The sequence below is a fragment of the Pelophylax lessonae genome, assembly GCF_965119305.1.
Source record: "Pelophylax lessonae genome assembly, chromosome: 1".
NCBI lineage: Eukaryota > Metazoa > Chordata > Amphibia > Anura > Ranidae > Pelophylax > Pelophylax lessonae.
The window spans coordinates 661,561,663-661,586,648 of NC_138768.1; the positions used below are offsets into that span (position 1 = coordinate 661,561,663).

The 24,986-nt window shown below is 40.9% G+C and overlaps 1 protein-coding gene across 3 annotated transcripts in view; it reads right to left on the reverse strand.

Annotated features, from left to right (window-relative positions):
* Window positions 1-24,986, reverse strand: part of ZNF827 (zinc finger protein 827) — a 418,517-nt gene that overhangs the window by 167,405 nt on the left and 226,126 nt on the right. For all 3 annotated transcript variants that reach the window (XM_082258929.1, XM_082258930.1, XM_082258931.1), the window contains exon 5: window positions 17,228-17,458. In XM_082258929.1, coding sequence (XP_082115055.1) covers window positions 17,228-17,458 — 231 coding nt within the window. The remainder of the gene's footprint in view (window positions 1-17,227; window positions 17,459-24,986) is intronic.

The window sequence follows — 24,986 nt, forward strand, 5'->3', positions numbered from 1 at the left end:
ATGGTTACATTCTTTAAACTGCTAGTTCATCACTCAGCATGTGATTTGGCTTCAAAAGATACTAAACATGAATATGTTATCATACAGGGAAATATCTTATTGCTATCATCTATTCTATATGTGACAGGGGGATCATGCATGGTCTCGTTCTGTTCAGTATTTTATTTTGCATTTAACTATACACTTTCTAGAGAAATATCTTATTTGTGTTTAAAGTTATGAATTGGTGTGTGTATGTGTTACATTTCTAATGCACAGCTGGGCTGTGGAATTTACGACAGCTCTGGCCAACCTTAAAGAGGAAGTAAACCCTCCTCAGGAAGTTGTACCTATAGGTAAGCCTATGATAAGGCTTACCTATAGGTACTGTAAATATCTCCTAAACATGTACCGTTTAGGAGATATTTACCTTTAATGCAGCCAGTGACGTCACTGGCACATGCGCTCTGAAGGAACGGCAGATCGTGCCGTTCCTTCAGAGCCCCGTGCCGTGACCGTCGGCTCCCGCGCGCGTGCGCGGGAGTGACGTCACCGCGGCTCCGGCCAATCAGATGGCCGGATGCCGCCATCCCGGAAGACCGGCGACTATACATGTCGCCCGTCATACAGGTAAGCGGACGGCACGGCGGGGGGCTCGTTCTAAGGTAAGTATTTCATAATGAGCTAGTATGCGATGCATACTAGCTCATTATGGGTTTCTCTTTCAGGTTGTAAAGAAGAGGAAAAAAAAAATTCTTGGTGTACAACCTCTTTAATGGCTTGCTCATTTATGACCCGACCTGTACATCTGCCAGGGTTCCCGTCTGTGTTTGAGATAAGGGTTCTTTGAAGTGCCAGCTCTTTGAAGCCTCTGCATTCCTAAGTTAATTAGCTCGAGGGGGTAGGGTGAGGGGCTGTGTGAGTGAGGATCTCTTGTTTACCTGTCATGGCTGTTTTAAACAAAATGGTTGCTTGCGACAGCTTCGTATATCCAGATATCATTACAATACATATTGCTTCCTCACCACCTGTCAAACACACTTGAATCGCTTTTCAGAGGCACATCCCTTAGTTTTAATCAGCACCCCCCCCAACCACAAGTGTAAATAGGCCCATACAGTCCTGAGCCCCCTGTAATAGTTGCTTGATCTGTTACTGGTGATACCACTTCAGTATTTATTGTGGGCTTTGCACAAATCTCAGCTCAATGTCTTTTGCAGCAGAGCTGTGGCTGGCGCTGCTCTGGTCTGACTGAGAAAGGAAAAGAGACAGTAAAAAATAGTCCCTCTGCTTCATATATGGGCTCCACTGTGTTTGCGGTTCTGCAGAGGGCGGGTCAGCAAGCTGATGGTGCGACCTATTAGTCACCTCGCTGCGGCCGACTGGTAGAAGGAGTTTGATGTGTTGCTAACCCTTTTACACCTTTAACTGTTTGTTAGGGTGGGAAGTATTCAAATCTAGTTACAATTGGTAATGAAGGTCTGCCTGTACAGTGCAGACAGGGTTACATTTTGGAAAAAACACTTACCAGCCCCCTCATAAACAAAGAAAACCTACCTAGAATTTTCCTAGCTGGAGGGTCCAGAACAGAGCATTTAAAAAAGTAGGCTACAGTTTCTAATGGGGACATGTAACCAATATAAAGCAGGTGTTATCCAAATTTAGCTTCAAAACTGGAGAAACACTAAGTCCTAAAAAGGCAAGGTAGTCCCAACCAAGGTCAGCTGGGTAACCCTACATTATCATTATAGTGATATAAAAATCAGGCACCTAAAAGCATGATTTTTTTTAGAATAATATTCAAACAGCTATCACTGCCAATTCAGATTTATATATATGCTACAGTATAGAACTCAAAAGGCAGATGAAAAATGATCCCGATGGTAGGGCTCAGATCATTTATGTTTATTTTATTTGTGCATTTTAGCATATTTAAACCACATGACATTCAACAACTGTCTGTCACTAGGTGTTGTGTTCACTGAGCTGTATGATCCGTGCACCAGCCTGACCCCGGTGATGTAATAGCAGCCGCTAATACAACAATCAGCAGAGCAGTGAGATGGGCTTGATCAGACAGTCACAGATGGTAGTTTCATTCTGTTATGTTTCATATCCCCAAACTCCTTATCTGTGCACTGCTGGATGGAATCATGCCAAGTTCTGCCAATGTTCTACAAGATTTTTATTTTAATTAATTAGAAGTATCACACTTTACATGGAAAACATTTCAGCTACAACCATGCCTATCATTCTTTATTTTCATGTGTAGTTCACAATACTGTTCAACAATATGTGAAAAGAAATAACATTTATAGTGCTCCACCTAAATATTCACTCCAGGAACTTTTACACCTTTTGTAGTGTTACAACCAGAAATTAAAATGTTTGTCTACACATTGTAGTCCATAATGTTGAAATGGGAAAGAATCTACAACCTCTTCTAGCCAATTTACCAAATATTAACTAGAAAAGTATTGATTGCATACATTTTCACCCATTCTGCTGTGAAAACGCTAAATAACCTGAGGTGCAACCAGCTGTCAAAGTTTAATAACATTTACCTGTGCGAATTTTAAGTGTCACCTGATCTCAATATAAACACACCAATTTCTGCACAACCCTATAGATGTCAGAAAACGACAGAAACAAAATCACGAAGAGATCAAATCGGAGGTAAAGTCCCTGAAAAGCATCAACCAGAGCTGGGTTACAATAATAAATATCCCAGACACCTAATGCCTGAAGCACCACTGATAAGATTATTACAAAATTAAAAGAATACACAACAATGACCCAGAGAAAGCCATTCACCAAAACTCAATGGCTGGGTTAGGACGGCATTAAAGTGTATGTTGCTCGACCTTTGATTCTGTCGAATGAAGATACCTTTGGACTGTCTTGATGGGTTTTGGGTTTGGTCCTCGGTCTATGCCCTGATTGCGATTGCTTTACGCTCACCCGCAGGTTATAGTTTCGACTAATGGCAACCTCTGAGTGTTTTTCCTTCAGTCCCGGCATGCATCACTACGCTGCTAATACAGCTCACCCGCAAATGTACTACCTGGTGTACCCTCCCTTTGGCGCCGATTGGTTGATTGAATCTTTTAAAGATGGTGTACCTACTAAATTTCCTATACTTTTCCGCAGTACTCCAACCCCATTTCTCAAATCCTTTTTCCGGCGGTTGGATGGCATTGTGGTGTCTTTTGTTTGGGCTGGGCGGACTCCCTGAGAAGGGCAAAAAAAAAAACCTGCATCTCCCGCTTTCTAGCAGTAGACTGGCACTTCCGAATTTCCAAATATACTACTGGGAAGCGGTGCTGCTCACAATGCGATGGTGGTTCTCCAAGCCTAAACATAATCCTGTGGTTACCTTGGAGGCCACCCTTTTGGATTTCTATGCGGCCTTGAGCATATCTTCCGAGGGTCTATGGCTCACCCCTCTGTGACAGATCTAATGAGAGCTACAATCCAGGTTTGGATCCAAGCTCAGACTATATATAGGAAGCCATCGCATATTTCTCCGCACACACGTGCAATCTATCTCTCCCCACTTATACGCACTACCTGATCCGTTTGTATGGGCTATACGCGGTATAATCGCACTGAAATTTTTTTTTTTCAGACGGTAGGCTCCTGCCCTTCTCAGATTTGCAGCAGGCGCACACATTGCCCAGACACCTGGAGCTCCGCTATTAGCAGCAGAGACTGTTGAGAGAATGCTGTTAGGGCTTATGTTCTAGATCCCTTTGCTTTGGAGTCTGATACTGTAGAGCGCCTTCTGTCCTCTAAGATTGTAGAGAAGCCTTTGTCCTCCCTATATCTCTGCTTATCTGTGGCCTATGATGCTAAGCCTTCCCAAACCTTGATGTAGCACCCTCCAAGGTAGGTGCTAGGTAAATTATAGTGGGGCCTTGCCTGCTTAACAGCAGGGCCATATTGTTCAGCTAGGCTGACATGTGCTCCCAGGTGTGCCTCTTGATCTGGGAAGTCTCCCAACTGTATCCCAATGAGGGCTCTCATCGGGCAGTGGAGGAAACCTGGCCAATAGCACACCAGGGCTTGCATCCATCCTAGAAGGGCAGATTCTGCCGCAACAGCATTCTGGGAAGGGGTAGAGGTTCGTGTGGTGCGCATGTCAGATTGTCTTTGGCAGGAAGCAGAGTCCCAGGAGGGAGGTGACGGCTGTCTCTCCACCTGCCAGGAAGAATCGGATGTCCCAGGTGGCTTGCCTGAGGGACACAGGGCTGAGCTGCAGAGAAGGATCCAGGTGTGCTGAGGACCAGCGGAGCATTGGGGTCGAGTTTCAGGAAAGCATTCTGAGTCGTGAGTACTGCAAACTGCCCCTGGGGGTCGCCTAGCAGAGGGGACCACTCCGGAGCAGGTCAGAGGGATCCAGGAGCTAGCTAGCCGGGACAGGAATATAGTAAAAGAGGGTGCCAGAGATTACCATGAAGAGTAAAGGGGGTGCCAGCGGTTGGGCCCTGAAGTGTTAAGTGTTGCAGCATCATTGCTAGTGGCTACCTCAGTCAGAGAAGACTACAGGGAACAGTGCACAGGACTTTTGAGCTGTGAGGAAGCATCAGAAGTCAAGTTTCAGTTCGTAGACAACAAGTCAGGTTTACAAGCTCCAGTAAGCGTTGGTTGGCATTCAGCCGGCGCCAATACAGCGCTAGGCGGCATTTTTCTCAAGTGTCCTAATTTTGTACCTACAGTGCCTTGCGAAAGTATTCGGCCCCCTTGAACTTTGCGACCTTTTTCCACATTTCAGGTTTCAAACATAAAGATATAAAACTGTAATTTTTTGTGAAGAATCAACAAGTGGGACACAATCATGAAGTGGAACGAAATTTATTGGATATTTCAAACTTTGTTAACAAATAAAAAACTGAAAAATTGGGCGTGCAAAATTATTCAGCCCCTTTACTTTCAGTGCAGCAAACTCTCTCCAGAAGTTCAGTGAGGATCTCTGAATGATCCAATGTTGACCTAAATGACTAATGATGATAAATAGAATCCACCTGTGTGTAATCAAGTCTCCATATAAATGCACCTGTACTGTGATAGTCTCAGAGGTCCGTTTAAAGCGCAGAGAGCATCATGAAGAACAAGGAACACACCAGGCAGGTCAGAGATACTGTTGTGGAGAAGTTTAAAGCTGGATTTGGATACAAAAAGATTTCCCAAGCTTTAAACATCCCAAGGAGCACTGTGCAAGTGATAATATTGAAATGGAAGGAGTATCAGACCACTGCAAATCTACGAAGACCTGGCCGTCCCTCTAAACTCTCAGCTCATACAAGGAGAAGACTGATCAGAGATGCAGCCAAGAGGACCATGATCACTCTGGATGAACTTCAGAGATCTACAGATGAGGTGGGAAACTCTGTCCATAGGACAACAATCAGTCATATACTGCACAAATCTGGCCTTTATGGAAGAGTGGCAAGAAGAAAGCCGTTTCTTAAAGATATTCATAAAAAGTGTTGTTTAAAGTTTGCCATAAGCCACCTGGGAGACGCACCAAACATGTGGAAGAAGGTGCTCTGGTTAGAAATAGAACTTTTTGGCAACAATGCAAAACGTTATGTTTGGCGTAAAAGCTACACAGCTCATCACCCTGAACACACCATCCCCACTGTCAAACATGGTGGTGGCAGCATCATGGTTTGGGCCTGCTTTTCTTCAGCAGGGACAGGGAAGATGGTTAAAATTGATGGGAAGATGGATGGAGCCGAATACAGGACCATTCTGGAAGAAAACCTGATGGAGTCTGCAAAAGACCTGAGACTGGGACGGAGATTTGTCTTCCAACAAGACAATGATCCAAAACATAAAGCAAAATCTACAATGGAATGGTTCACAAATAAACATATCCAGGTGTTAGAATGGCCAAGTCAAAGTCCAGACCTGAATCCAATCGAGAATCTGTGGAAAGAGCTGAAAACTGCTGTTCACAAACGCTCTCCATCCAACCTCACTGAGCTTGAGCTGTTTTGCAAGGAGGAATGGGCAAAAATTTCAGTCTCTCGATGTGCACAACTGATAGAGACATATCCCAAGTGACTTACAGCTGTAATCGCAACAAAAGGTGTCGCTACAAAGTATTAACTTAAGGGGGCTGAATAATTTTGCACGCCCAATTTTTCAGTTTTTTAATTTGTTAAAAAAGTTTGAAATATCCAATAAATTTAGTTTCACTTCATGATTGTGTCCCACTTGTTGATTCTTCACAAAAAATTACAGTTTTATATCTTTATGCTTGAAGCCTGAAATGTGGCAAAAGGTCGCAACGTTCAAGGGGGCCGAATACCTTCGCAATGCACTGTAGTTGAGCCAGAGGAGTATCCCACTCATTCCCTTCTCCCATCCAAGTTCCTACAATAAAACTAAAAACCAAAGATGCCGGACTGTTCATTGTCTCAGATCTCACACTTGGGCAACAAGCTTAAATGTGCTGTTGGTGGTAACAGTAACCATGGCAGACCCACATCAGGCCCAATGCCAGGAAATATTGCTACATTTATTAAATGGAAAGCAGAGCGACGTGTGTGGTGTTGCTGTCCCCTTAGACCCTTTTGTTCTGTTACTGGGTTACTTGGAGGATATTAAAGATGATAGGTATATCAAGCTTTGCCTTACCTTTACCCTATTCTATGTGAGAAGGGAGATCCTGTTAAGATGAAAAACTGCTGAACCTCCCACTCAAGCCTCTTGGTGAAAGATAGTCAACTCTGTGTTATCATTGTAGAAGATAACCTATAAGAACAGAAACTGCCCCAAAAAAGTTTGATAAAATTTGGTCCAACTGGATTGATGCATAGGTCGGGACTCCTTGGTAGATGTCTAGTATTATGCTACTTCTTTGACATGTCTTCTATACCCTCCCCCCTCCTATTTCCAAAGGTCTCCTATTTTTTACCCCTTCTCACCCTCTGCCCCCCCCCCCCCCCCATCGTCCTTTCTGCTTGTTCCCCATACACCTGCTTTCCTCTCATTGTTTCTTCTCTTCCCAATAATGGTCTCCCGACAAGATAGCACAAACCATTCTGTTTTAAATTTGTGATTTTATTTTAGGTTCTCAAGATGTTTGGGTATTACTGTACTGTGTATCATTTAAGACTTGTAGGTATTTAACATGTTCTCCTCATACTATGTGCTACCGTAAATTGTAGTCCCTTTGGCTGTACTGCCTATTAATAATAAAATTCTCAGTTAATCAAGATAACTGTCTGCCCTGTGGGAAACTACAGCCCATGTAAGGGAGATTATATGCCCAGGGACTGGGAAAGGCTAGCCAGCTGTGAGAGTCTGGGAGACTAAGAAAGCCAGCGAGTCCAGGGGGCTGGAGGGAATCCAGAAGTCTTTTGGGATAAAGCAGAGGTACTGCTAACAAGAAAGAGAGCCAGGTGGCTCGGTATGTTTTTTATTTATGAGTGCTAAATGAAGTTTGAAACCCCCTGCGTGAGAATGCTGAATGGACTTTTGTTTTGTTTTTCCATTTTAATAAATATGGGCCCTTAATGATATTGCCTATGTGACATGGACTGACTGCACAAAAAAAATACCTACCACTGAGCTAAACACCCCCCAATATCACAAAATACACACACACACTTCGCCTTGCATTTCTATTTTAAACTGAATGGGTTGGTTTACAAGGTAAGGAGTTCACATATACTTTATTACCAGAATAAACCAATATATAAATGGTATTTCTTAATTAGCTAAAGGGATACACAGTTAATTTGTAAGATACCCAGGCACTACTAAAGCTGGGTTTTATGAAACGATTACCAGAACTCATTGCTGGAAAAAAAAAAAATCAAATCCCATATAAGGTTTGCCAAAAGGAAAGGGAAATATGTCAAACATGAAGGGGGAAATAGGTTATCTAGTCTGCTATGTGAGGAAGATAGTGCATGCATGGTGGCGGTAGCATCAGGTTGTGGAATTTTCATATGCAGGAACTGCAATATCAGCTAAGGTTGAGGGCAAGATGGATGATGCAAAATGTAGGAGGAAAATGTTTTTTTTGTCTGCAAGTATGGAGCACAGGTTTACCCAGCAGACACACTGACAAAGCTACATTGGATAAACCTAAATATGTTAAAATGGCTCAACCAGAGCCCAGATCCCAACTAAGAATCTATGCCAATTGCAGCTCCAATCCAGCAGAGCTTGACAAGACGAAAAGGGCAACATTTTTCTTTAACGGATGTTCAAAACTGGTAGAAATGTAGCCAAAAATACATGTACCGTAACTGCAACCAAAAAGCGGTTCTGCCAAGCACTGAATCAGGAAAGGGAGCAGGAAATACGTATGGATGACTTCAACATGCCTGACATTAACTTCTAATCTCAAACTCCTATTACAAGCAGGAGCAGGGATATAACGGAAGCACTGAATGGAGTTTCTCTAAAACAAACAGTTAGTAAAAAGCCCAACCGACGGTGACCATATTCTAGACCTGAAAAAACAAATTTAAACCCGCGCTACACAATAGTGTTAAATTATTAAATAGGTGAAACTGTGAAGGTGTGCAGCTGCTGCAGACACTAAGAAATTCTTAGAACAGATAAATAAAAACAAATTTATGCAGCGCTAGCATCTAAATAATGAACAAATAGAAATAAATGTATACCATATAAATTCAGTATATATAAAGTGCTATGGTGCTGTAATCTAAATAGATCAAATTATACCATATAAAGTGCATAAATTTGTATGTGATAGTAGTATTAAGGTGCAATGAATTAATAACAAATAAATATAAAGTCCTTAAGTGATAGTAGTATTAAAGTGCAATAAATGAATATCCAATAAATAGGGTGAAATAAAGTCCTTAGATTGTGATCCAATAGGTGCCAAGGTGCCAAGTGATAAAGGTGCTTGTAAAGTGGTAGGTGCCCTCTTGGTTCCCCACTCACCGGATTGAGATTGAATAAAGGCCCTTTAACTTTATTGCACAGTAGCCCGGGATCTGGTGTAGGACTCCTCCAATGTGACCTCCGAAATAGGTTCGTCTCCGCAATCACCATTAAACAGAGAGAGGACCATACATCGTGAAGTATGTTAAGGCTATTTTATTTCCCAAAAGTCAATTGAATACTTACAGGATTAAAAAATGTATTGGGCATATAATCTGAACAAACGTGTGGCGCCGCTCTTGCCGTGCGTTCCACATACAGGAAGTTCCTGCCCGGAAATGACGTTCCGTCCGCAACCGGAAGTGCGTCAACGCGTTTCGCCGTCACACACAGCGTCTTCAAAGGACCTACATATTCTAGACCTAGTACTGTCAAATGGGGATTGATTGTCTGATGTTGGAGGTGGGAGAGAATTTGGGTTCTACTGATCACCAATGTCTTTGGATTCATATTAAAGCAAGAACTGAAAAATCATATACAAAAACAAAAAGTTCTAGATTTCAAAAGGACAATTTTTTTCTGAAATGGGTACATTTTTAAAAAAAATGAATTGAAAGGTTGGAATAAAATTACAGGAGTAAGTAATCAGTGGACACTATTCAGGTCAACCATCCTGGAGGCAACTAGATTATGTCAAGCAAGTTAGTAATAATAAATGGAAGAAAAAAACAATATGGTTCATTAAAGAGGCATCACCATATGGAAGATTCAAGAAGACAGGAGGTATAACTGACAGAGAAGAGTATAGAATAGACAAAAGAAGGCCAAACACATTATCAGTGCTGACAAAGCACAGAAAGAGGAGGAAATTGCTAAATCTAGTGAGAAAGGAGATAAAACCTTTTTTAGGTATATTAGTGATAGAAGGAAAAAATACAATGGGACCACTAAAATGAAAACTGGGCACAACACATATGCTGAGAGAGATCTAGATGTAGAAATCTATTTAAATAATTACTTTGGTTCAGTCTTCTCAGAAAAAAAAAATAACAAGTTGGGGAATCATATTGGTTCTAATAATGACAGTCCATTTTTAGAATTTCTGGAGACAGAGGTAGCAGAGGAATTGGCTCGATTAAAGCTCAATAAAGCAATAAGTCCTGATGGTATTCATTCCAGAGTTCTAAGAAAACTTTGAGGTATAGTTGTAGGACATTAAGAGATCTTTTTAATCAATCTCTTCTAACAAGAAAAGTTCCCCATGTCGTACAGCTAACATTATACCTATTCCCTATAGGTTTCTTGTGAATGTCCGTCAAAAAATAAACGTCAGTTACGTACCCATGTTGCAGTTATCACTTCCCATTCGCTAAGACGACTTCCAATCGTTACATGAGATACATTCCAGTCTCAGACAAAATATATACCACCATCTTCCTATTAAGCTTCACCAGATTGCTACTTTATGAACCTGTATTTGATACCATTAGGATTAACATTCTCTTGAATTTTCACAAATTCGATGACCTATGTTAACGTTTATCTGCTGTATTCGCAAATGCTTCTTGTTTTTTTATATGATTGGACTGTATATCCTTAACTTTTCTCAATAAAAACTTTATTGGATAAAAAAAAAAAAGAAAAAAAAAGAAAATATTATACCTATCCACAAGAAGGGCAGCAAGGCAGAAGCTGGCAATTATAGTCCAGCGAGTTTAACATCAGTTGTAGTCAAATAAATTGAATCACTTCTGAAAAGAAGGATCATTGATCTCTTAAAAATACATAACTTGCTGCACCAAAAGCAGCATGGCTTTACTGAGGGCAGATCATGTCAGAATAATCTGATTAAATGTTTTGGACTATTTTACCCATGTTTTGGGCCAGGGTGGTGCTGTAGACATTGCATATCTTGATTTCAACAAGGAATTGGATACAGTTTCACATAACGATCTAATACAAAAGTTGTACAAGCTAGGACTTAACCTTTCAAGGGTTCTTTGGATATGCAGTTGGCTAAGGATAGATATCAGAGTGTGATTGTAAATGGGGTTCACTCAGAACAGAGACCAGTCACTAGTGGTGCACCACAAGGCTCTGTACTTTTTAATCTATATGTAGGTGATAAAACTAATGGTTTGTTGGGCAAGGTATGTCTTTTTGCTGATGACACAAAGGTGTGGAATAGGGTTTATATCCCTGGAGGTGTCTGTGACATGGAACATGATTTGGCATTGCTGGTGGAAGATTGGTCAAAGCAGTGGAGACTGCCGTTCAATGTTTCCAAATGTAAAATAATGCACATAGGGAAAAATAATCCATCGAGAGAGTACAACATTGATGGTACAGTGTTGGCCAGCACTACAGGAAAAAGATTTGGGGGTGCTTTTTTCAGATGATTGCAAAATGAGCAAACAGTGTAACCAGGCAATGGGAAAAGTGAATAGATTTATAGGATGTATCACTAGAGGGATCACTAGCAGGAGAAAATAGGTTCTGATTCCCCTATATAGATCTTTAGTGAGACCTCATTTAGAATACTGTGTCCAGTTCTGAAGACCTCACTTACAGAAAGATATTGATCAAATAGAACAAGTACAGATACGGGTAACAAAAATGGTGAAAGGTTTGGGGGGATAAAACATATTGAGAGCGACTTCAGGAACGTAATATGTAAAGTCTGGGGGAAAGAAGGGAAAGAGGTGACATGATTGAAACCTTTAAATACATCAAGGGGGTGAATAATTCAGGAGGGTCGTTTTTTTAATATGAATCCAAAATCAAGAACACGGGCAAATGACATCAAACTAGCTGGAGGAAAGTTCAAAACTAATCTTAAAAAGTAATATTTTACTGAAAGGGTAGTTGATGCTTGGAATAAACTTTCAGCAGAGGTAGTGAGACAGTCAACATGAAATGGCTTCAAACATGCTTGGGACAAACATAGATCTATAGTCAGACAATAAAGCTAACAAAAAAAAAAAAATGGGCTGACTACTCTGTCTTCTAACTACTAGCTAACTACTCTGTCTTCTGCCGTAACATTTCTATATGCAACTGATGTCTACTTTTCTGTTTTTGTACACAAACACTGCTGCCAGCATAGGTTTAGCTTGCGTTCACACTCCTTACTTGCTACCGGCTCAACAGAAGTACAGTACATCGAAACAAATGTATAGATAGCATCCACAAATTAGACAGACTTTATTCAAATAAGCACCTTACAAATCAAAAAAAACTTAAAATGTTTTATGCTATGGTGCTGAATCATAAGACTCATTAAATTAAAGTGATCTACTCCAATTTGTAACTCCATTTATCAATTTTTTTTGTACTTCTGTGTTTAGTTAACTTTTGTTTTGACAATATATTTTCACCTTTCAAATGTGTATATTATGTAAATCAAATAGTACAAATACTAATTTTCTGCATTTCCTTTTCAGTTTGTAAAACTATAATATGTGGAAAAGTCCTAGGGACATAAAAAATTCTGGAATTGCCTATAATATGTATTTTTGACTTTTGAAGGAGGCATTCTTTTACTAAGTTCCAATTTAACCCATGCTAGCATGGAATAATACAAAAAGAAATCAAATTAAATATGATTAAATATAATACTACATTCCCTGAAATACATAAAAACTGGAGCAGGCAGATTTAGCGAAAGTGTCTCTCATGCATTCTAAAAGGTGGTACCAAATGCGCCAAAATCATATACCCATTTACAACTTGTACTTGAATTTGGCTCATAGTCCACAGTCCATATTCCCATCGCACACATTCCTGAAAAGAGCTCCTAGGGTACTGGGCACTGTAGCGACCGATAGCTGGATATTGGAACCTGTATGATAATGTAGATATTCACCAGCACACCAAGGATCATTAATTTCATCCAAACGGTTTTTATTAAATTGTTAAATTTATTTTTTATTGGCACTACACTGTTTTGTGATGTGATCTTTCTGTAATGAAAACCGTTTGGACAAAATTGATGATCCTTGGTGTGCTGGCGAATATCTACTTTATTGAATTTGGCTCATGTTGCGCCACTTTTAGAATGCACGTGTTTGCAAAATCTGTCTGAGCCAGTTTTTCTCTGTAAGTTAAAAGAGAGTTGGTCTTAATTAGCTCCACTTTTACATTTGGTGCATTCAATGCGACACAATGTAAAGTTGGCATTTCATGCGACACAAAGTAAAAGTGGTGCATTTTGGAACTACCTGAATTTGGAAGTCGCTGTCAGAACCAAAAGTATTGCAAATGCTTCATGAATTTGGCACAATACATTACCAAGAGGGATTAACACCAGCAAAATAGCACAGCATCTGGTGGCAGGCGATGGTAGCAAGTGACACACTGCATCTGGTGGCAGGCAACAATGGCATGTGACAAGTTGCCTCTAGTGGCAGGTGACAGTGGCAAGTGACAAGCTGCATCTGGTGGCAGACAACAGTTGCATGTGACAAGCTGCATCTGAGGTTCAGTAGTTTAACCACTTGCCGACCGTAAAACTTACATATACGGTGGCAAGGAGGCTTCTTCTGCGCAGGATTATGTACCTAGTATGTGATTCTGCACTACAGGGTCTGGGGTGTGCATGCATGATCGGCGGGTACTGTTAGGCAGAGAGCCAGAACGGCGATCTGCCTATGTAAACAAGGCGGATCACAGTTTTGTGAGTAGGGAAGGCACAGATCCTGTGTGGATCAATGCCTTCCCCTAGTAAAAGCACCTCCCACACAGTACACAAGCACTGGCTAGGCACACAGTTAAACCTTTAAACGCTCTTGATGTTTACCCCTTCCCTGCCAGTGTCATTAGTACATATTTTTTTAGGATAGAGCACTGTATTAGTGTCACTGGTTCCCAAAAAGTGTCAGTTAGTGTCCACTTTTTCCTCCGCAGAACCGCAGTTCCACTATAAGTAGCTGATCGCCGCCATTACTAGCAAAGAAAAAAAAAAACAACAAAAGTTCCATAAATATATCCTACAGTTTGTAGACCCTACAACTCTTTTGTAAACCAATCAATATATGCTTATTGTGATTTTTTTACCAAAAATATGTAACAGAATATATATTGGACTAAATTGATGAAGGAATTAGATATTTTACATTTTTTAACCACCTCAATACTGGGCACTTAAACCCCCTTCCTTCCCAGACCAATTTTCAGCTTTTAGCGCTGTTGCATTTTGAATGACAATTGTGCGGTCATGCAACTCTGTACCTAAACCAAATTTGTGTCATTTTTCCCCACAAATAGAGCTTTCTTTTGGTGGTATTTGATCACCGCCAGGTTTTTTCTTTTTTGGTGCACAAATAAAAAAAGACCGAAAAGTTTGAAAAAAAAAAAAAAGTTTTATTGTTTAGGTTATAAAATTTTGTAAATGGATACGTTTTTTCCTGCACTGATGAGCACTGATGACGCCGCACTGACAGGCACTGATGAGGAGACACTGATGGGGTGGCACTGATGGGGTGGCACTGATATGCAGCACTGATGGGCACTGATATGCAGCACTGATGGGCACTGATATGTGGCACTGATAGATAGCACTGATATGCAGCATTGGTGGGCACTGATAGGCAGCGCTGAAGGGCACCGATAGGCAGCACTGATGGGGACTGATCGGCGGCACTGATGGGCACTGATAGGTGGCACTGATGGGCGGGACTGATCGGCACTGATGAGGGGCACTGATAGGCAGCACTGGTGGGCAATAATGGGCACTGGTGGGCAGCACTGATAGATGGCAATAACGGGCACTGGTGGGCAGCACTGATAGATGGCATTGGTGGGCAGCACTGATAGGGGGGCACCACTGGCAGGCTCTCTGAGCCCTGTGTGCCATCCCTGGTGGCCATGGTGGGCATCCCTGGTGGTCATGGGTGGGCATCCCTGGTGGCTCTAGTGGCACCCCCTCCCCCCAGGGCTGCACTTGTAATCAATCATCTGATTACCAGCACAGACCCCCCCCCTGTGATCAGTGAGTAATCAGAAATACTCACTGATCACCCCGGCTGCAGAATAGATCCTCTCCTCTTCTCCTCACTGACAGGATCTGTCAGGAGGAGAAGAAATCGAAGCCGTTACAACGGCTGTATTGACATTACATGACGGCTGTGATTGGACACAGCCGTCATGTGATCAGGAGGGCCAATCACAGGGCCCTCCTGCAGAGTCTTGTTGCTCTGTGTCCTAGGGACACAGGCACATCGAGATCGCGCCGCTGCGCGCGCCCGCGGCGGCGCGATCTCTCTCCTTCTGAAGGACGTTCCGGAACGTCCATTCAGAAGGACGAGACTCCCGCCCGGCCGTATATCTACAATGGCCCGGGTGGGAGGTGGTTAATGGATGTGTTTTACAGGAGAAAGAAAAGAATATTGCTTTTTTTTTTCAAAATTGTTTTTGTTTATAATGCAAAAAATAAAAAACGCAGAGGCGATAAAATACCACCAAAAGAAAGCTCTATTTGTGTGGAAAAAAAAAAAAACAACAATTTTTTGGGTACAGCATCACCTGACTGCGCAATTGTCTGTTAAAATAAAGCAGTGCTGTATTGCAAAAAATGGCCTGGTCATGAAGGAGGGGTAAATCTTCCAGAGTTCAAGTGGTTAAAAAGTATTAAAGCAAGTGAGTCAGCATGGCAGCCTATGTTACATTTTGCTAAAATATGCCAATGCATAAATCCAGTTATTAAAAAAAAAAACTAAAACACTAATATGCTTCCCTACATGTTTTGGAGTATATCTATCAGCAAAAAAGGGGACTGAAATACATGGATGATGGGTGCATTAACATCATTACCTTGGAAAAAAAGCATTTAAAACACTCTTGATGGACTAGGCGTAATTATAAATTGACCATTGATAATGTCAATAAATTAACAATGAACACTATCGAATTCAATAAAAAATACTAACAATTTACAAAGCCATATAAAAATCTGAAAAAATAACAACCAAATCATTCTCTTACTTCCTCCCGAGAACTCCTGTTTTCCCTCGTCACCTCCTCCTATGCTCACCTCTAGGACTTCTCCAATGCCTCTCCCATCCTTTGGAACTCCCCACCCAAACATGTCCAAATATCTCTTTGTTCACATTTAGACGATCCCTAAAACCCTCCTCTTCAGAGAAGCCTATCCTGTCTCCACCTAACCTCACTTGACCCTCCCTTTTAGATTGTAAGCTCTAACGAGCAGGGCTCTCTGATTGCTTCTGTATTAAACTATTTTGAAATTGTATTGTCTGCCCTTATGTTGTAAAGCACTGCACAAACTGTTGACGCTACATTAATCCTGTATTGTAATAATAATATTATTAATACCAGGGCATACATATTGAAAACATCTGTCTCCTGAATACAGATAACAGTGGTTTTTATACAACTTTCAGTATAGATCGTTTATTGGTAGTCTTTTTTAAAAGCTATTGAAATGCATATATGATATTTAAAGAAACTTTGCCTCATAAAGTTTCCATCCATAAATGAACATTTTAACTTTTTTTTTTTTTTTTTAAGATGGAAGGACAGATTTTGATCCCCCAGTGGGTCTTTAAATGTTCTGTACCTCTGGTATGACTTTGACAGATCGGTCCTGGCTTTTCAGCCAAGCTTGTAATGACACTGGGCAAGGTGAATTTCTACAGAGCATCCGCTAGACAGCTGATAAAGCAGCATTGCTGTATTAAAGCTGAACTCCAGCCTTACCTTCAAGTCTCGTACAGTTTCACAGGCTCCTCTTCTTTCCTCCCAAGCTCCCTGGCCCACCCCTTTCATTTACTGGACTTCAGTTGTTTTACTTATGGAAGTTTAGCATCACATGTGCACAATACATAGAACAGTCTGCATGCAAATGAAATGAAGCCTTCCTAGAAAAACCAGACTGACACCCACTTATCACGGCAGGGTGCCAAGATGCTTTTAGGAAGCTATGTACAGCACCAGGAATGAGCTTGGGCGTTTTTCAGTTTGTACGTGCCCGATCCTGCCAGCAGGTCGACACTGCATTCTGTTAATCACAGGCAGTGAGACATTTCCCGATCCGCAGCTGCACAGATCAGGAAATGTCTCACTGCCTGTGATTAGCTGAGTGCAGTGTCGACCTCCTGGCGGGATCGGGCACGTAGAAACTCGAACACGCCTGAGCTCATCTCTATACAGCACCCTGTTGGCACCTCCCACCAGCAATGATCTGTCTGCATTGTGTAGAGGAACACAGAGACCCAGTGAAGACATCACTAGATCGAACAAAAAAGTATGTAATGAAAATAGAAAAAATTTATATTTTAAAATTTCATTGAAGAGGAGAGAAAGGAGGAACCAGAGAAGGCAAAATAAAAGCATATTAAACTTCAACTTTAATTACCTGAAAGCTTCATGAGGAGCTCAGATGCTGCTTTGACAGATATATCCTGTGTCAATGGGTTTGGCTGTGTTTCCTGGGTCTTGGCTTCATCTGGTGTGCTGGAGAGGCGTGCCTCGGATTCATGGCTGTAGGTATAACCAGAATGTGGAGACAGGGAACTGCTAATCTCTTCATCTTTAGGTTCTTCTTTTACTTTAACGGTCAGAGTCAGAGTCTCCTTTTGATTTGCAGCTGAAAATTAGGAAACAATAATGTGTAAGAAAGGTAGGCAATGCACTGTACTACATTCAATTTCTCTTGTGCAAAGAGAAGTATTGTTTCAAGGCAGGCAGTCTAGCTCACTGTAGCAGTTTGACAATCATTTTAGCTTAGCATGGCAGAGAACTAGGCAGTAAGAATCTGGCCCACACAGCCTCCGAGGTCTGGGAGAGGGCATACTAGATCGCAACCCATACAGGGTTTTCTATAAAAGAGTAAACCTGTACATTTGCGAAAGGATACACTTTATCTTCTGGGTAGGAATATGAATGAATTGTTAGAGAAATGGATATTTATAGATTTTACTACCTGCCTGCCTCAGACTAGGGATATGGTCACAACAGCTCTAATATACACTATATTGTCAAAAGTATTGGGATGGCTGCCTTTACACACACATGAATTTTAATGGCATCCTAGTCTTAGTCCGTAGGGTTCAATATTAAGTTGGCCGACCCTATGCAGCTATAACAGCTTTAACTTTTCTGGGAACGATGTCCACAAGATTTAGAAGTGTGTCTATGGGAATATATAGTAATGTGAAGGTGGTGTGCTATTCTGAATAAAATACATAAAATTCATAATCATATTACAATCAATATACTAAATCAAAACTAAAGCCAAAATATCATTGTGATACGAATATAAACAAGTAGATTAGTGGCAAACGTGCACCGTGAAATAAATCCAAGAATAATTTAAAATTGATACACTCATGAGGTATAAATATCAAAATAGTATTAAAAGTTCTTCCAATAATAAAAAATAAATCTGTGAATCACTTGAAACATGCAGTGCTTCTTCAATGAAAAACTTCAGTGCTCAATGTGCTAGATCCATCCACCTGCTATCCACCTTTAAATGCAATGCGCGCTCACTTGCAGCGCAAAGGTAATGTGCAGTATAAAGTAAACCAATCCACCTGGGGGAGTTCAATGGCTTCCCTTGAATCCTCCTCTAATCAGAATGGGAATGCTCCAGGGTTGGATATAAGCAAACAAAATTATTTCATAGTGTAGTATATTAAAACATACTTCATCCAAAACACCCAGATTTTGACAGGTAACAAACAGCATGGAATCCAAATGTCTGTGTGACGTCTGACGTCACTGGCTCCTCCTACGTGTTGCGTAACTGGTCACGCCACTTCTTCAGCCGGGGAGTTGAAGCTGCACACAGAGATTTGGATTCCATGCTGTTTGTTACCTGTCAAAATGTGAGTGTTTTGGATGAATTTTTTAAAAATAATAAATGCTTTTTAAACATGCTACACTATGAAAACAATTTGTTTGCCTATATAAAACCGTGGAGCATTCCCATTCTGATTAGAGGAGGATTTAAGTGAAGCAATTGGACTCCCCCAGGTGGATTGGTTTACTTTATACTGCACATTACCATTGTGCTGCAGGTGAGCGCGCATTGCTTTCAAAGGTGGATAGCAGGTGGATGGATCTTGAACATTGAGCACTGAAGTTTTTTCATTGAAGAAGCACTGCATGTTTAAAGTGATTCACAGATTCATTTTTTAATAATGGAAGAACATTTTACACTTTTTTGATATTTATACCTTATGAGTGTATCAATTTTACATTATTCTTGTAATTATTTCACGGTGGACATTTGGCACTAATCTTCTTGTTTATATTCCTGTCACAATGATATTTTGGCTTTAGTTTTGATCGTGTATATTAATTGTAATAGGATTACAAATTGTATGTATTTTATTTAGACTAGGGCACCACCTTCACATTACTAATTGTTCTTTTCTTCAAGTTTTGAATAATTGACTTTGGTGGTAGCAGCAATTTACTTTTCACATATTTACTACATTTTATTCCTTGCAATACCCCATCAGCCAGCTGTAGCAGCACACCAGTGCTTCTATATTTTCAAAGTGTCTATGGGAATGTTTGACCATTCTTCCTGAAGCGCATTTGTGAGGTAAGGCATTGATGTTGGACGAGAAGGCCTGGATTGCGGTCTCTCTCCTTTATCACAAAGGTTTTCTATCAGGTTGAGGACAGGCCAGTCAGGTTCCTCCACCCCACACTCATCCATGTCTTTATGGACCTTGTTTTGTGCACTGGTCCAAATCATTTGGTGGAGGTGGGATTATGGTGTGGGGTTGTTTTTCAGGGGTTGGGCTTGGCCCCATAGTTCCAGTGATGGGAACTCTTAAGGTGTCAGCCTACCAAGACATTTTGGACAATTTCATGCTCCCAACTTTGTGGGATCAGTTTGGGGTTGGCCATTCCTGTTCCATCAGGACTGCTTACCAGTGCACAAACCAAGGTCCATAAAGACATGGATGAGCAAATTTGGCATGGAGGAACTTGACTGGTCCTGACCTCAACCCAATAGAACACCTTTGGGATGAACTAGTGTGCAGACTGCAATCAAGGCCTTCTCTCCAACATCAGTGCCTGACCTCACAATGCGCTTCTGAAAGAATGGTCAAACATTCCCATAGACACACTCCCAAACCTTGGGGACAGCCTTCCTGGAAGAACTGAAGCTGTTATAGCTGCAAAGGGTGGGCCAACTAAATTTTGAACCCTACAGACTAAGACTGGGATGCCATTAAAGTTCATGTGTGTGTAAAAGACATGCGTCCCGATACTTTTGATAATATAGTGTATATGTAATATATTTGTAATATGTCATTTTTCAGTTTGGCTAGCATTTAACAAACCTGGGCGACATTCAAAGGCTTTTGACTATTTCTTTTAATTAAAAAAAAAATCCTAATTATTTTAGTCACTGTTGTGTAACAGACTGCAGACATATATGTCATCAACTTCCCAGGGTAAAATCAAAACCTTACTGTCATAGTCTATACAACGTAGGGGCCAGTCGATTGGCCTGTACAACTTAGTAAGAAGATATGTATCATTTTTAGTGTGCAGTGGGAATTCTGCACCTAGGGTTAAGACATAACCTAACCAATTTCAGCTGTTGGCAATAAATATACTTATTATTTGTAGGTGTGTGGGGCAGAAACCATTTTGGGTGGGCAAGGCTTAACTGCCCTGATCCCATATTAGTGAGCCCCATAGAGCAGATTACATACAGTAAAAACAAAGAAGTTGGTTGTGACCCTTTACCGTTACAGCTGCATGCCAGTTTTCACTCATAAAAATGTTGGCATTCTCAGTAGCTTCATTGAAAACAAATATAATTTACAAATGACTAACATTAAAAGTAACAGTGAAAGAAGCACTAGCATGCATTCTAAATTATTATACATTAGGAAATAAGCTATTGGCATAGCAATAACTAGTAGTAGTTTTTTTTTTTTTTGCATTCCCTGGCTGTACTGGATACGGGCAAGCAGCAGGCCGCATCCTGAGCAACAATAGTAATAGTACAGCATCAGCAGGCTTGGAAAGAATGGTTGATCCTATTGAAATGAAAAGTCATTGTGACTTGGACGGTGTAGATAAGGCAAAATGTAAAGGCTAATATGATCTCCTTGGGCTTTGTCCAAAGTAATATGTCACACTGTGTGTATATTCAATCTGCAAGAGAAGCCAAGGGTCGAAACACTAAATTGTAATAAAAGTCTCCCTGAACTATTTGAGCCCATGGCTTATAATCACGTTTCGACCATTGTCAGTATTTAATCAAATTCAGCCCGTTCGATCAGCACTTTAATTATAAATGTTACAGTAGGTTTACTTTTAAACAGGGGCACACAATATAATAAAATGATAATATGCAGATTTTACCGGTTTAACAATGCTGTTTTCATATAAAATGAATATTGCAGATGCAGTGATTATCAAGATAAAACAATTAGAGAATCTACTAACCATACCCAGACATTCTCAGCATGTGTCCATGTTTTACACTGCTCCCTGACATATTTACAGTATAAATGGTCTTCAACTACTTTTGCACAAGGGGACTTAGCTCATATATAAAATTGTCTGAAAACGTTGTCTGCGTTGCCCATAGAGTTCTTTATTGGTTTTGAGTACAGATTACAAAACAAGAGAATGACTTGGAATGGTTGCTATGGAAAACCCAGTTCTTCCTTTACACAATTTTACACATTGAAGGCTAAGTTTGCCATTTCCATAAAATAGCATATGCAGTTAGGGGTTCAAGTATAGTAAGTCCCCTGTGTTTGAACGAGTTCTGTTCTAGGAGCTCGTTCGTAAGTCCAACTTGTTCGTTAGCCCAACAAAGATTAGTGCTTGCAGACAAAGGCTGTGAGCACTGATCAGTGTGTTCTGGCGGGGAGAGTAACAACACAATAGCACAGCTGGGGAGATCGCTGCACCAACATTGCTTGTGTTGGTACATCAATCTGTCAGTTTTTTTTCATTCAGCCCGCTGGGTTGAACGAAATAAAACTGTACAAACACGTTGGCATCTTTGAAAGTTCGCAGCTCGAGGGTTCATATGTAGGGGAATTACTGTATTGAAAAAATGTGCAGCTTTGCTAAATAGCCAATAGGTTTACTGTCATAACTGTAGGTCATTGTAATCACCCTGGAAGCCTAGCAAAAACTTAGTAATACCCACAACCTGCCTTGCTGCTAAGGCAGGAAACCATTGAACACTGCTCAATCCCAGCATCATAAAAGTGAAAAACAATGGTTTTTGTCCTAGCAAAAAGGCAGGACATGGGGATTGCAGCTCATTTTAAGGGATGACTGTTTTATTCAGTAAAGCTGTTATTTTATAGGTGTTTATAATTCTTTATTTTATTTATATGTAACACTTATCTGATAAAACATATATAGGGTATAGAAAGTGTAGATGTAGTGCAGCTTCTCAATGGCATACCTTTGATCGCAGAATTCAGTTGTTGTAGAAGGTCCTTTGTTGTTACCGGACTGGTGTGAGGAAGGGTAGTATTAGGCCAGCCATAGAAGGCGCAAATTTCTTTCCTGCAACCATGGGTGTCTGGGGGAGTCGTCCCCACTGGGAGTAGGGATGGGCTTTATCCGAGGGACAAGTCTTGTCCCAGATCGCTGCGCTGCGCTCCCCTGCGGCGAGAATGGGCGGACGTTGTATGACGCCCACCTGGAGGGAAGGAGTGTTCATGCTGGCGTCATATTTCTAAGCGCCGGTAGGGAACTGGTTAAAGACCCCTTTCTCTTGGATTAACTATGACCTTTTCAATTCTTATTATCATATCAAAGCATATCCAAACCAAAAAAAAAATGTCATATATTGAAGTTTACCATTCCTTAAATTAGGCCTACTTTTCTTTTTTCTGATTTTTTTTTCCTTTATTTACAAGTGGTAATCCAGTGCATAACACACTTTCTATCCCTGGGTGGCTATGCTCACTCCTACAGCAAATCTATAGAAAAAGCTGGGGCATCTACCCAGGCTGGACTTCAAACATACAGTAAACAATGTAGAACGTGCTAGATCCTATTTAAAGCTATTGACCAACTCCCACCCTCTTCTGGGCACAATTACACTATTATGTGTTTATTAACCACTTTACCTCTGCTCACAGTAATATTACTGCGGCAGAGTGGCTCGTTATCGTCTGACGACGTAGTACTACGTCGTCAGACACTCCCCCTTCTGGGCGGCGCTTGCGCGCCGCCGGAGGCTCGCTCCCGCTGTTTTCATTCACAGCGGGAGTCGGGCCAGGGGAGGAGCAGCGGCGATCGCCGCTGCTCTTACCCGATCGTCGGGGATCGAGTCTGGAGATCCGCCCGCTGTGTGTAAACACAGCGGGCGGATCTCCATAGTGACAGGGAGTGACAGATCGGACTGTTCAGCATAGCTGGACATCCGATCTGTCCATGACTCACTCAGTCACCTCCCCCCCTACACGTCAGTAAGCACCAGGCATACATTAACCCCTCCCTCTCCAATAAAATTAACCCCTTCCCTGCCAGTGTCATTTTTACAGTAACAGTGCATATATATAGCACTGATTACTGCAGTAATGTCACTGGTACCCCCAAAAGTGTCAAAAATGTCAGTCAAGGGTCCGATCTGTCCGCCGCAATGTCGCAGTCCCGCAAAAAAATCGCAGATCGCCGCCATTACGCGTTAAAAAAAAAACACCAAAAATGACAGAAATCTTTCCCTTTGTTAGTAAACGCAATAACTTTTGCGCAAACCAATCAAAATACGCTTATTGCGATTTTTTTTACCAAACATATGTAGCATAAAACAAATTGGCCAAAAATTTAAAAAAAAATTGGTTTTTACATCTTTTTTGGGGGGAATTTCATATAAAAAAAATGTTAAAAATATTGTTATTTTTTCAAAATAAACGCTCTTTTTTTGTTTATAGCGCAAAAAGTAAAAATCGCACAGGTGATCAAATACCACCAAAAGAAAGCTCTGTTTGTGGGAAAAAAAGGACGTAAATTTCGTTTGGGTACGGCGTCGCACGACCGCGCAATTGTCAGTTGAAGTCGCACAGCGCCGAATCACAAAAAGTGGCCTGGACGGAAGACAGCAAAATCCTCCGGTGGTAAAGTGGTTAATGGACTTCAAACATGTTTGTATATCTATATTACATGGGTAATAGGGATTAGCAGTTTACAGAAGAGAGAAGATTGTTTTTACCTCTAGTTCAACTCACAGAAAGTGAAACAGACACTGTGTTTTTGGCAAGAACAGGTAAAGTATTTTCTGTACTGGTTAAAAACATTCTTAGACTAAAAAAGAAAACTAACGTAGACACCACATTTAACGGCTTATACACTTTTGTTCTTGGGTTTAGTTACGCTTCATAGTATTGGTGAAGGCCAAACTTTTTAGGTCTAGGGATGTTTCAAAGTATGAGAAAACAGGAAAAAAATGCTCAGGTGTGTGTTCCAAACCCGGTGCAGGTCAGATCCGTCATCCAAGGGTAGAAGAAGTTCAAGTTTGAGACCGCACTCAAGGTATTATGATGAAATCAAAAGGTTTCTTTATTCCTCACAAATAAAGTAGATAGACAGTATACAAAACAGACGTGTCCGGTTGACGCGTTTCACGACGCTGTAGGTCGCTTACTCATAACCACGCAGTGGCGTCGTGAAACGCGTCAACTGGACACGTCTGTTTTGTACACTGTCTGTCTACTTTATTTACATTCTACTTGAATGCTTCAAAGTATACCTAAAGGCAAAACCTTTTCCTAGGACTGGATGGAGTGGTCAGCATTTACAAATATTGTCAGGTTTTTATTGCTGTTTATGTTCGTTTAAGGTAGATCCACTCTGTCTAATTGCCCCCGATTATCAGTGTCACTTTTATTGAAATTAAAGTAAATTGAACATTTTGAGTTGCCACCAGAACAGGGGTAGAGGGAAAACTTTCAATGGGGACACATGTTCCCATTACAACTATCCAATAGGGGATATCCTTCACACTGGAAAGATATACTCAGTCTAATGAGGCACAGATGGCAAATAACAAAAATGACAGCAGTCTTAACCCTCCTGTACTCTATCTATAAAAAAAAAAAAAAGTTTTTGGTTTTGCATATACTTTAAATTCCAAGGTACCATAATCCTTTCCTTAAATGATG